This window comes from Camellia sinensis, chromosome 9, assembly GCF_055761805.1.
Source record: "Camellia sinensis isolate YWXY chromosome 9, ASM5576180v1, whole genome shotgun sequence".
Lineage (NCBI taxonomy): Eukaryota > Viridiplantae > Streptophyta > Magnoliopsida > Ericales > Theaceae > Camellia > Camellia sinensis.
Window position 1 is genome coordinate 72,722,511 of NC_138969.1, and position 12,600 is coordinate 72,735,110.

General features: G+C 36.4%; 1 protein-coding gene across 3 annotated transcripts; it reads left to right on the top strand.

The window, feature by feature from the left end:
• The first annotated feature begins 660 nt into the window (after nucleotides 1-660).
• Nucleotides 661-11,694, top strand: LOC114281269 (protein STRUBBELIG-RECEPTOR FAMILY 8). 3 transcript variants are annotated; one of them, XM_082887107.1, is made up of 16 exons: nucleotides 661-1,273; nucleotides 1,589-1,721; nucleotides 1,884-1,955; nucleotides 2,039-2,104; nucleotides 2,244-2,315; nucleotides 2,434-2,505; nucleotides 3,152-3,223; nucleotides 3,345-3,410; nucleotides 3,492-3,557; nucleotides 3,640-3,965; nucleotides 4,714-4,961; nucleotides 6,944-7,215; nucleotides 7,307-7,442; nucleotides 8,239-8,381; nucleotides 8,508-8,664; nucleotides 10,685-11,694. In XM_082887107.1, the coding sequence occupies exons 1-16, from the start codon at nucleotides 1,162-1,164 to the stop codon at nucleotides 10,835-10,837; spliced, it is 2,166 nt and encodes a 721-aa protein (XP_082743233.1). In that variant the 5' UTR covers nucleotides 661-1,161; the 3' UTR covers nucleotides 10,838-11,694. The 3 variants fall into 3 exon arrangements, 2 of the variants coding, with proteins under 2 accessions (XP_082743233.1, XP_082743234.1); XM_082887108.1 differs by lacking the exon at nucleotides 3,345-3,410 and having other exon boundaries at nucleotides 678-1,273; XR_014339960.1 differs by lacking the exon at nucleotides 8,239-8,381 and having other exon boundaries at nucleotides 686-1,273.
• Nucleotides 11,695-12,600: the final 906 nt, after the last annotated feature.

Consider the following 12,600-nt stretch of genomic DNA (forward strand, 5'->3'; position numbering starts at 1 on the left):
AAAAATTTTAACCTATTAAAATAACTAAAAAAATAAAATAACCTATTAAAATAATAACTTTCCAAACACCCACTTCATAAAAACCTCACATGAATTTTATACTATATAAATTAATCTTCACAATATAATGCCGTAACTAAAAATTCTTAGATAAACAAGTCTGGATTTAGAAACTTTTCCTATTTGAGAGTGGTTTGAAATGATTTAAATAAGCCTCCGTTTGGGAAGTGGGTTGGCTTTTTGGCTTTTTGGCTTTTTTGGCTATTTTAGCCTGGGCTAAAAAGCTTGGTTTGAGAAGGGCTTTTTGGCTTTTTGGCTTTTTTGACTTTTTTTGTGAGAGAAGAATGTAATGATTATAGGTTGGATGTGATGTTTTGTTTGTTATGGCTAAAATAGCCTATTTTATTTTTTGTGGCTAAAATAGCCAAAAAAACCTGAAAAAGCCCTTGCCAAACACAGGCAAAGTATACTTTTTGATTTTTTTATTAAAATATGGGTTAAGTATGAATTAAATTTGAAATAAAATGATATAATTTAAATAATATGATGTGATTTAAATTGGATAGTAATTTTTAACTTTTTAACTTTTTTTAAATTAGGACAAATAAGACATTAATAAATTGATGGAATTTAAAAAATAAAATAAAATAAAAGTGAAATCTGGGTGAAGGAGGAGTAACGATGTAATTTTGCCACCGTCCTGATTCCTTCCCACCTGGCGTCTTGTTTTTCGTTTTGGAGAGAGAAAGAGACCTGAAGCATAAGTATCCTATTATATATATATATATATCGTATGAGTCCCCTCCTTCGTTCTCCTCACCCACTTCAAATTATTGAACGGTCTCGTTTCCTTTTCTCACCGACAAGCACAGAAACACACACAGCATTTTCTCTCTCTTCTTTACTCTCTCCAAGCTTCGAATCTCTCTCTCTCTCTCTCTCTCTCTCTCTCTCTCTCTCTCTCTACCGTGTGTCCCTTTCTTGAATGTCAAAACAGCGACCTCAACAATGGCGACACCAAACCATAGCCAACCTCACCTCTTCTTCTTCTTCTTCTTCTTCTTCTTCTTCACTTGCATTGCAGTCTCGCATGTTTTCTAGGTCAGCACAAGTTCTTCTCTAACTGTAAACTCTGTTAAAAAAAGAAAAAAAGGAACTGAAATGGAGAAGAGTAGTAGAGCTAACTCTCGGTTTTTCGCTGATTTTGTTCTGTTAATCGCGACGGCGATCTTCGCTCTCTGTGTTGTTGAAGGGACTACTGATTCGTCTGACGGTACTTCCTCATATTCATTTTGATTTGTTGATTCGAGTTTTTTTTTTTTTTTTTTTTTGGGGGGGGGGGGGGGGGGTAATGTGTTGTGATTCGTGAGTTTTCAGGTTTAACTATTTGTGATTTTGAATTTTTGTTCAGTCTTAAGAGTCAAAATGCGAATAAAAAAATCAGTCAATACTCACTGTTGAATGGATCTTGAATTCGTGATTCTCTCTCGCTATCTCGGCATATATATATATATATATATATATTTATATGCATGTGTGTTTGATGTGTTGGTTTGAGTTTCTGAATATGGTGTTGTTTGAAATGTAGTTCAAGCTCTTCAGGTTATCTACAATTCACTGAACAATCCTCCGCAGCTAACTAATTGGAAAACGAGTGGTGGAGATCCTTGTGGAGAGTCATGGAAAGGGGTTACTTGCCAGGGTTCTTCTGTTGTTTCAATGTGAGTGCTTATCATCTCTTATCAGGCTTATTTGTGCATGTAATTGTATATGTAAATGTATTCTTTCAGATAGGCTCTTTGTTAAATTGTGTTTTGTGTTTTCATCAGTGAATTGATTTGGTTATGAGAGATCTTGTATTGTTGTTGTTGTTGTTTTAACAGTCAGATTTATGGGTTGGGACTCAATGGGACAATGGGATACTTGCTTTCGGACTTTCTGTCGCTAAGAACATTGTGAGACAACTCTTCGTTTACTCGATTGAAATTGCTTTTGGCTAATTGGATTGTTTAGTCATGTCGATATTTGTTTGTTGCAGAGATATGAGTGACAACAATATTCACGATGATATTCCATATCAGTTGCCACCGAACCTTACGACCCTGTAATGATGGATTTTTTTTAAATTTTTTTTATTTATTGATTTTTGTATCTTTATTTTATTTTTTTTTTGTAAAATTCTAAATTTCGTTTAGGTTACAGGCTTAATTTGCCAAGCAATTGTCATCTGTTTTACAACGCAGAAATCTTGCATACAATAATTTGAGCGGGAACCTACCTTACTCCATTTCTAGCATGGTTTCTCTCAATTACTTGTAAGTAGCATGTCTGAAATGCTGATAATATTTTTTGCATATTTATTTTTTATTTACACAATTTAGTTACATTTTGGGAATCTTTTCTATTGCCTAAAGTTTTATTTATTTATTTTAGGAATGTTAGCCGGAATTCTCTCTCTCAGTCAATTGGAGATATATTTGCTAATCTTGCTGGACTTACAACCTTGTAAGATATCCCACCTAAATATATATGCATTTTTATTTGGTTGTCTTTTCCTCGATTACTTTTGACTGTTTTGCTTTCTACCTAATGACTGCAATGTCAGGGTTTGGTATATTGGATTCATAATTCAATGAGTTTCATATCCTCTGAACCTTCTAGAGTTCATTAAACTTTATTCTCTTTTGGAAGTGGGTCTGATTTTTGAGAAATTCAAATTGAGTATGTGGTCTCCTTTTGGAGTGAAGAGTACCAAAGCAAAAATTAAACAATAACATACCAAGGAACAACACCAAAGAAAAGATCCATGTCAAGCATGGCAATAATAATTAAGAGAAATATTATACATAAATGAATTATGAAATTAACCCGAGGGACCTCTGTGAAAGTTGTATATGTTGACTTGGTGTGAATATAGTTTGTAAAGAAACCATATGAGCAATGTAAGATTTATATTATATCCATAGTCATGATTTCTTCCTGTGATTGCATTTGTATATATCATTGTGCAGCTATATCTTATGACTTTCTTCTCATTTGTGAGTTCCCTGTGAAGAACTGCTTCAGTTTCTGATATATTCTACCAATAAAAAATCTCCTTAGTATTTTCTTTTAATGTTCTACATAATGTATTGACATGTATGTGCTGTAGGGATCTCTCTTTCTGCAACTTAACTGGCAATCTTACCAGTTCCTTCAGCGCATTATCCAATCTCTCTACCCTGTGAGTGTAATAAAGAGCTACTTGTTGATTTTTTTTTTTTTTTTTTTTTTTTTTTTTTTTTTTTTTTTTCATTCCTCTTCAGTTTGTTTGAACTTTTTGAATGTTTTGGGATTTTTGACAGTCATGTGCAGAACAACCAATTAACTGGTCCTCTTGATGTTTTGGCTGGTTTGCCTTTGACAGATTTGTAAGCTTATATGCTAACTTTGGGGCTTGAGTATAATATTTTTAACCAATTTCTTATTCCTGCTTCTTCAATTTTCCACAGAAATGTTGCAAACAACCATTTCAGCGGGTGGATACCAAAAGTACTTATTTCTATCCCTCATTTTATGTAAGTGCCATGTTTACACTGTGCCTGTTTGTGTTATATAATAGAACTGCAATATCTCTAATCTAAAATTTTAAATAAACAGATATGACGGAAATTCATTTGATAATAGTCCTGCTCCTCTGCTGCCGCCATATACCTCACCCCCCCCTAGTAGACCACATAGTAATCACAGCCATTCTCCTCCAGGTGCACGTGCATCTTCAGGTTCTAATGGCCAACTATCCAATCCAGATGATGGAAATAAAAAGGGGTTGACCACTGGATCTATTTTAGGCATAACTCTAGGCTCTTTGTTTGTGGTTCTCTTTGTGATGCTTGTGCTTGTGTTTTGCCTCCAAAAGGGCAAAAGGAAGGAACCTGCTGCTGTTAGAACTTTTGCAGGAAGTCTCCCTGTTAGCACAGATAAAGGTATGTCCAAGAAGAAGAAGAAATTTTTGTTTTTCCACTTTTGTGATTAATTTAATTCCGTAGAAACTTCTCACTATTATATCTGATCTAATATTAGGTCGAAAACTGTGGTTAATTTTAATACGGCTTCAATTACCAATTAGGTTCCCATTTTATGTTTCCTTTTTCTCCTTTTCTTTGGTTGGGACTTTTTTATTAATTTGTTTATATCAAAAGTTATTGTTAATTTAATCCACGACACAGAGAAGCCAAGATCAAAAGTTTTCCTCACAATTAGATCTGATCTAATATTTAGGTGGAAAGCTGCCCTTAATTCTTAATATGATTTAAAATACTCATTATGTCTTTTCATTTTCTCCTTTTCTTTGGTTTGGACTTCTTATTAATTTGTTTATATCAAATGACCTGCTACACGGAGCACAAAGGACCCAAGATAAAAATGATCTCCATGATGTAGGTTTGTTGAGACTGGACAGCCTCAGCTTTGATGTGAAGTGAAACATGTGCGGCTATATGTCGAGTTGGCATTTTTGTCAATTTGATGTGAATTGCATGACTTTGTTTCTTTAAAGATGCAAAGTATTAGATCCCAAGTCAATTAAATTAATTTGTGCTATGTTGGTTTGCATATTCTCTTTTATGTTGTGCTATGAAATGTGTTATTTTAGTACGAAGGAGCTGAAAACTCTTATGGTAACATCCTGATCTTTTTTTGTCATGCATTCTGCTTCACTTCATACTGATACAGAGATGCAAGAGCAGAGGATGAAATCCACGGCTACTGTGGCAGAATTGAGGCCCCTGCCTGCAGAAAAATTAATGGCGGAACGGATACAAGGGAAAAATGGATCTGTAAAGAGAGTGAAGTCCCCTATAACTGCTGCTTCTTATACAGTTGCTTCTCTCCAAACAGCCACAAACAGCTTCAATCAAGAAAATCTTATTGGTGAAGGTTCCCTTGGTCGTGTTTATAGAGGAGAATTTCCTAATGGAAAGGTAATTTCGTTGTGCTTATGCATTCGATGTCATTACCATTCCTAATGCTTTTAACTCATAATAGGCTTAAAAAGAGGATTGTACCTACTGCATAAAGCTTGGCTTAAAGCAAGATCTGTGAGAAGTAGATTTTTTTTGTGCGTGCGTGTGTGTGTGTGTGTGTGTGTGGAGGCTGATTCCCACTGCTCAAACTGCAGCACAAGGCAAGTGGAGGATAGCACTTTCCACAGCACTAGGTCATAGTAGGCTTAGCATCCATTTATAAGAAGGTTAGCCTTTGTCAGATGACTCAGATCCTAGCTAGTGGAGATTGTATTTTTGCCATTATCCTAGCAAGCCAAGTGGGGGTTGTGTTATAGCAATGCTGTAGTAATATACTGAGATTTATTTATGACGTAAAAATTTATTAAAGTGGGCACTAGTATGGCAATAAAGAGGTGGCCATTAATTCCTGAGTTGTGGCTTTGAGCGATAGTGTGATAATGCAAAATTAAGGAGAGCATTGTAATTTCGAAGTGACAATTTAAGAACCAAATAATTCTGTGTGTGTATTCCTTTCTTCAAGGATTTGTTGGTTTTTTTTTTTTTTTTTTTTGATAACTGAAATATTCTATTAAAGACAAAGCTCCAAAGGGGCACAACCTTTGCACTGAAACTGTAAGAGATCAAAAATGCTCAACATTAACTGGAGCTCTCCTGTAAAATCTCCAAGAAGAAAAGAGGATTTACAAAAAAATTATTTACGTAAAAATGAAACCATGCAAAAGTTTAGTAGTTTTTCATCCAATCATAACCAATCAAGAGGGGTGCCTCCATACTTCCTTTCTTTTGACGTTTCCCCATCTGTTTATTCCCAGATTATCTTCCATTATAATAGACCATGTCAACCACCTTGTATCTTCTCAGATGCCAACATCCATCTGTCTTTGTAACATGTTAATTAGGTTGCTGTTAATCTCAGTTACCTTTCCTGCATAGGAAGGACTTGAATTTTGAATCAGCAATGCTGTACGGTATATATAATGAAACCAAATAAAAATTGTTTCTGTTTTGATTTATGAAGTGCAGACTCAATTCAAAATATCATTAGTTTTCCACTATTGTTGGTTCTCCAACCCTGTGTCACCAATCTACTTTATGCTAGACTGTACTTTGATTCACTTTGGATGATATGTCTTTCACCTCAGGCATTTTGATCTTCTTGTCCTTCAATCAGTGTCTTTCTATAAGCCATGTGAAGTTGTCTCAGAGGTGTACTTATTGTTGTCTTAGTTGAACTTGGCAATGGCATATGATCAACTTTTGATGAATGTATTAGCTAACCACAAATGTGGAGTCCATAGATGCTCAGCTGAGCCATTTGTTCAGTACTTAAGTTTGATACACAACTCAAGGAATTTACCTAATGCAACGTCAATTCTGAAGTTCTGAAATGTGCGCTCAAGTTATACCAGTCATGTACGGATTTTTTTTTTCCCCAATTGCAGTTTGTTTTGCTTGAAGTGACCATTGCACATTGATGCAGATTTTCTATGGATTGTGGTTGGAATGCCGGGATGTGTCATGGATTGTTTTGTAGACTTCCAATTCTGATGCAACGGATTCAGTTGCTTGTTTTCATGATGATTCAATCTACTTTTTCCCTCATCCACTCTTGGTTTTAGATATGCGGTGGTCAACATGTCACCTAGGCTGATAAAACCATCTTCTGAATTATTTTTAAGTGATGTCATGGATCACTTTGTTGTGCTTGCTACTTGTCTTCGTTGTGTTGTGGCTAGAAGTAAAATAAATACATAGACCTTTTCACTTTGATTAAGATGTCATCCTCTTCATGATACCATTATTCACCAGCTAAGCAAGTGTGGTCTGGCATGTGGCAATACCACATCAGCTGCGCATGATTAGAGTTCTTTTCTCTGCTTATACTTCATACATTTTGTAATGATGAAATAATTAATTTGGTGTATTGTTCATTGTAGATAGTGGCCATTAAGAAGATCGACAATGCAGCGCTCTCACTGCAGGAGGAAGATAATTTTCTCGAAGCTGTTTCAAATATGTCACGTCTGAGGCACCCGAACATTATTACGTTGGTGGGCTATTGTGCGGAGCATGGCCAACGTCTTCTGGCTTACGATTATATTGGAAATGGCAGCGTGCATGATATGCTACATTTTGTTGATGAAAGGAACAAGATGCTAACATGGAATGCACGTGTTAGAGTAGCACTTGGCACTGCTCGAGCTTTAGAGTATGTTATATGTCTACTTGTTTTGAAGTCTCTCTCTCTCTCCCTCTCTCTCTCTGTGTTTTCCTTTCTGAACAGTGGACTCTTTCTCTAGGTACTTGCATGAAGTGTGTCTGCCTTCTGTTGTACATAGAAACTTCAAGTCGGCAAACATTTTACTTGATGAAGAGCTCAATCCTCACTTGTCAGACTCTGGTTTAGCTGCTTTAAACCCAAATACAGAGCGACAGGTTGTTTGATGGGGGTTGCAATTGCTATACATATTACTTATGTGGCTCTGTGTTTTTGTCCAAGTGATCTTGAATGCATTTGCACAAATGAACACCTTAGAAGAATATATATTAGGGTGGGAGATATAAAAATCTTTTTCACTTGGATAATTCAGAATGCTTCAAAATCTAACAGCTTTACAGGGTTCAGTGAAAACATAAAAAAAACTAGTGCAAAAGCTATAGAATGATCCTATTGGCAAAAAGTGGTATATATACACCCATCTGAGAGAGGCAATCATGGGTTTATGAGTGGTGAGCAAGCTTGATTTAATTCTTGCAGAGTGGCTGTGTTAAGCTTCCTGATCTAAATGCTCTCTCTCTCTCTCTCTACATCTTTTTGAGGATAGGGAGCCTGATGTAGAATGCTGTAGAGAAGAGAGAAGAAGAGGGGGAGGAGAAGGCGAGGGTACAAATGGCCATAACTTTTACTCAATATCTCATTAATTTAAAATTGAACAATACAATGAAAACCCTAAAAAAAACGCTAATAAAAAGTAAGAAACCAAATCCTATTATTATTTGGAAACTAAATATTGATAATACCCAAATTATCTATAAATAAACATAAATATTAAAGCATAAATTACAAAATAAATAAAATCTCAGAGCCATCTTAGAGATGTACCACATCAGAGCTTACATGCCCATGCCTCAAACCCTGCACATTGCCCATTAGGGGATGCTCAAGCTAACAGCTTTTGGTCCCCCTCTGCGTTATATCTTCTTGATATTTCGTTCCTATAATGCTCGACAGGTTTCATCAACCCGAATGGTTGGTTCATTTGGTTACAGTGCTCCCGAATTTACTTTATCTGGAATATACACTGTAAAGAGTGATGTGTATAGCTTTGGGGTGGTGATGTTGGAGCTGTTGACAGGTCGTAAGCCGCTGGATAGGTAAAAACTATCCTAGACGCCTAAATAGGCCTGTTACATTCTCGAAATAATTTGATGTTTTCTGCTCACTGATGGTGGCTTGTTCTTGTCCTCTCCTTATTCCTTTCTGGTTGTTATGTTGTTTAGTTCAAGGGTGAGATCGGAACAGTCACTTGTAAGATGGGCTACTCCTCAGCTCCATGATATAGATGCCTTAGCAAAAATGGTGGATCCTGCACTAAATGGCATGTATCCTGCAAAGTCATTGTCACGTTTTGCCGACATCATTGCCCTCTGTGTTCAGGTAATGTTCTTTCTAGATAACAAGTTAGCTGCTTTAGTTAGATTTAGCTTTTGATACCTTTCAAGGAAAAAAAGTTGGCTTTTGATGAATCATAAGCTTGGGAATAAACAAACTTGTATCCTGTGACTTCTGCTATATTCTGAGGAGAAGGTTTTCTGAAATTATAATTTGAAGACAGCTTGAGAATATCCGTGGATTTCCTCTGCATCTCTGTGAACTTCCTAATTTCTGTTGATCTTGTGACATACCTAGAATGAGATTGTGATTGGTGCATAGCAATTGCTTCTACGTATGATCACATATGGGTAAATTACATTTTACCCACTTGTGATTAGGCTATAAAACAGGAAGCCTTCCTCAAATTTAAGTTGTGACATTAAACCCCCTTATAGTTATCTAGACTCAAACAACTAATTTTTCAATCCATAGCAAATGTCAGATAATAAAATGTCTAAAATATCCTCATTTTCCCCCTAATTTTTTGAGTATTCTCTTTTCTTATCATCTACTTTCTTATCTTTATAGTATTCTCTTTTCTTGTCACCTACTTCCTAGTTTTTATAGTGTTCTCTCTTCTTATCACCTATCGCAGCTACTTTTCTGTTCTTCCTTAGCTCCAGCAGGCTACATTCACTGCCGGCAACCACCCCTTCCATCACTAACCATCCCGTAGTTGGTCCTTCTATCTTCTTGGCCCTCTCACATACATTCTTTCTCTAGAAATCCTATTACACCTTCCATGGATATTATTTTTTATTTTATTTTATCAGCAATACTTGCCACCACATTCTTCATCTAAGGGGTGGAGTCCTCCATGTTCATCACCCACTAAGTGCGTATTCTGCTCTTGATTTTAATGCAGTATAGTTTCAGCTGCAACGACTTCATGTGCCACTGCCGACTCAAGAATATGTGTATAGAATGGGTTTCAGATTTGGTGTGTATATATATACATATAATATACTAGTAATGCACAAAATGTGAGAGGTCTGTGATTTCAGTGCACTTTTTTTGGTATGCGTATAATTTTCCAAAGCTTATTTCATGTAATCAAAACAAAGCTTAAATCTATTTGACATTATATATAGACATGTATATATATATATATATATATATGTATCCTTTGTTTATCAAATTTTTTGAAGTGGGTCTGTTATGTGTATCCATATATGCATGTACATCATGGCTTTTAGAGTGAGGAGGGTAACGGCTAGTGTACAATGGTGGTGGGCAATAAGATGTTGAGATGGTGATAGGTGTGTGTTGTTGTGGTATGTATATTGCTAACAAGTAATGGCAGATTGTGGTGTAACATGTACAGTGGTGGATTGAGAGAGATGGGTTAGTGTGAAACAGGGTTGAGAAGGTGATTGGTAACCATGACAGACCAGTATGTGGTGGAGATGGCTCATGGTTGGCAGTCGAAGGGTCTGATATTGTTTGCAGTGGGGAAAGGAGGAGGTGAGGAAGAAAAAAAGGGACTGATGAATGAAAATTTGAAGGCTATAAATGTCATTTTACTTCATTAAAAATTCAATTTGGAAATAAAAAAATTAATTTTACCTCATTTTAATTTTTTTTTGTATGTCTCATGCACCCGATTGACTTGAATAGAAAATGTAACGATTTCGCATTGTACTATACAATAGGGAGTAAAAAAAATTTATGGGGGTTCCATGTTTATTGACTAAACCAGAGGGGGTAAATTGTAATTTACCCTTTATTTCTTTGTACTAAATGATGTGATATTGACACTTCCAGTTTGGAAAGAATAGCACTTAAATCCAGAAACACAAAATCATATAAATTTATCCCTCACCGGTTGCCTTGTAAGCATGTCAGCTACCTATGAAGATCACAGGAAAATGTGTGTGTGTGTGTGGGGGGGGGGGGGTTGTTTGTTGTTAGGATTTCTGACAAATGTTCCTGTTCTGTAGTTCAAATAGTGTGTCACTTTCTTTTTGCTAAATTAACTAGTCAGTCAAAATGGATTTATTTATGATTTGTATATTCTATGCAGCCTGAACCAGAGTTTCGGCCTCCCATGTCTGAAGTTGTGCAAGCACTGGTCCGGTTAATGCAAAGGGCGAGTGTGGTGAAAAGGCGCTCCGGTGATGAATCTGGTTTCATGTACAAGACTCCAGAGCATGAGGCAACTGACATGTCATTTTAGATACCGAGACTCGAAACTGTTGGGGCCTATGCAATTTTGTAAACAATTGTGCAAAGGACAAGGAGTGATTGAAGCGCACAAGGATTAGAGGAAAAATTGTGAAAAGTGATCACTGATCAGATCAGAAGGATGTTGAGTTGTTTTAGCATGCTACTTCACAATGCGAGTGCAGGTGTATATTCGACTGAAGGTGATGCTTTGATATTATAACCGTCATTGAATATTTTGATCCATGTCCAAAGGAATTTTCGGTGTACTAAAACCTTTTGTTTGATCACAATGAAGTTCTGTGAATTACCAAGAAAAAAATCAATATTCGTTAGGGTGTCGGGGAAAACAGCTTCGAATGCGAACTATTTGTTGGCCCGTGCAATGATTACACTATTGGTCCCTTAAGTTTGAGTAAAGTTTCACTTTAGTCCTTATATTTTCAATTTGAACAATTTAAATCTTACATTTTAAATTTTGTTGCAATATAGTCTCTCTATCATTTGTCGTTAACATTTTGAATGGAAAAAAACCTAGTACAAAACTAGAGGGACCGAAATGGAATTCAAAAGGAATTGTAGTATCCAAAAGGAATCAATAAATTATACGAATGGTTTCGAAAGTTTGTTTTGATTTTAATTTTGATCCCTCTAGTTTTGGACGTGATCTTTTTCCGTTTAAAATTCTAACGGTAAATGATCACAAGGCAACAAAATTGAAAATGTAGTATCCAAATTGAAACTATAGGGTTTAGAATGTCATAGTTAATAGAGAGATGTTATGAAAGCTTCATGCAGGCCTCATCTTTAGCTGTGTTGGTAATTTGAGAATAATTTTCAGCATAACAAAACAGTGGAAGCTTTCTATCATACATTTCATGCAAGCCCTATCTTTCTTTGAGCGTTGTTGAACAGTCCTTCGATGGCTGTGCTCCTTTAGAGGTAGATAATCAAGGTTGTTAGATTGATATATATCGCTTAGATCTTGACAATTTATTTATGTTTTTGAAATAATTGGTGATTTAACATGAAACCTGAGCTCTAGTTTCGGAAAGTCCTGTGTTTTAGGTTTCATTTGGATAGATGTGGATATCAACAAAATCAAGGAAATTTGAGGTTGTGGGTAGTAGAGATTAGAGGCGATCGGTCGTTGACCTCTGGGAAAATGGTAGGCACTTCAATGGCTTGAGATTGCCAGAGGTAGAAGAGGAAAAGACTAAGGCAAGCTTAGAGAGGAAAGGGGTGGCAGTGAGAACATTTGGTGTATGTTATGTGAATTCTTGTTGCTCTTGTTATTGTTATTGTTGCTGCACTTATGATGCCGTTATATAGACTCCAGGAGTATTGGAGCCTAAGCAACCTCAAGACAGGTGTCGAGTTCTCCTCAACTTGACAGGGGGTGATATTAGCCCTACTAGCTGTGTCTTATGATTCAGGTCCTTAGAAACGTTGCACCATAGGAGCTGCAGTTGTAGGTATGATATCTTAAGAGGCGTATCATATATGCATCAGATGTAAGTGTAAGTCAACGTCCCTTTCTCTAAGCCAAGTCAAAGGGGGAGCTATCACTGCAAAGAGACAACTAAACGACCTTAATGATCCCGAGGTATTAGCCTCCAATCCACAATCCTCCAATGATCCCAAGAGAGAGTGCCTAGGCCCTGCTCCCAACCTAGGCAACCAAGATGGTGAGTGCATAGGTGAGCCAAGGGCTCGTCCTGAGCAATTAAGTAAACATACGTGAGCCAAGAGTACGACTATGTTGTTATGGAGTTG

Bases quoted from the DNA above. Each gene is read 5' to 3' on its own strand.
- LOC114281269 (XM_082887107.1), top strand. From the start codon at position 1,162: ATGGAGAAGAGTAGTAGAGCTAACTCTCGGTTTTTCGCTGATTTTGTT. The intron at 3,966-4,713 runs GTATGTCCAAGA...ATACTGATACAG, and splicing joins CCCTGTTAGCACAGATAAAG to AGATGCAAGAGCAGAGGATG. The intron at 7,216-7,306 runs GTATGTTATATG...CTCTTTCTCTAG, and splicing joins GGCACTGCTCGAGCTTTAGA to GTACTTGCATGAAGTGTGTC.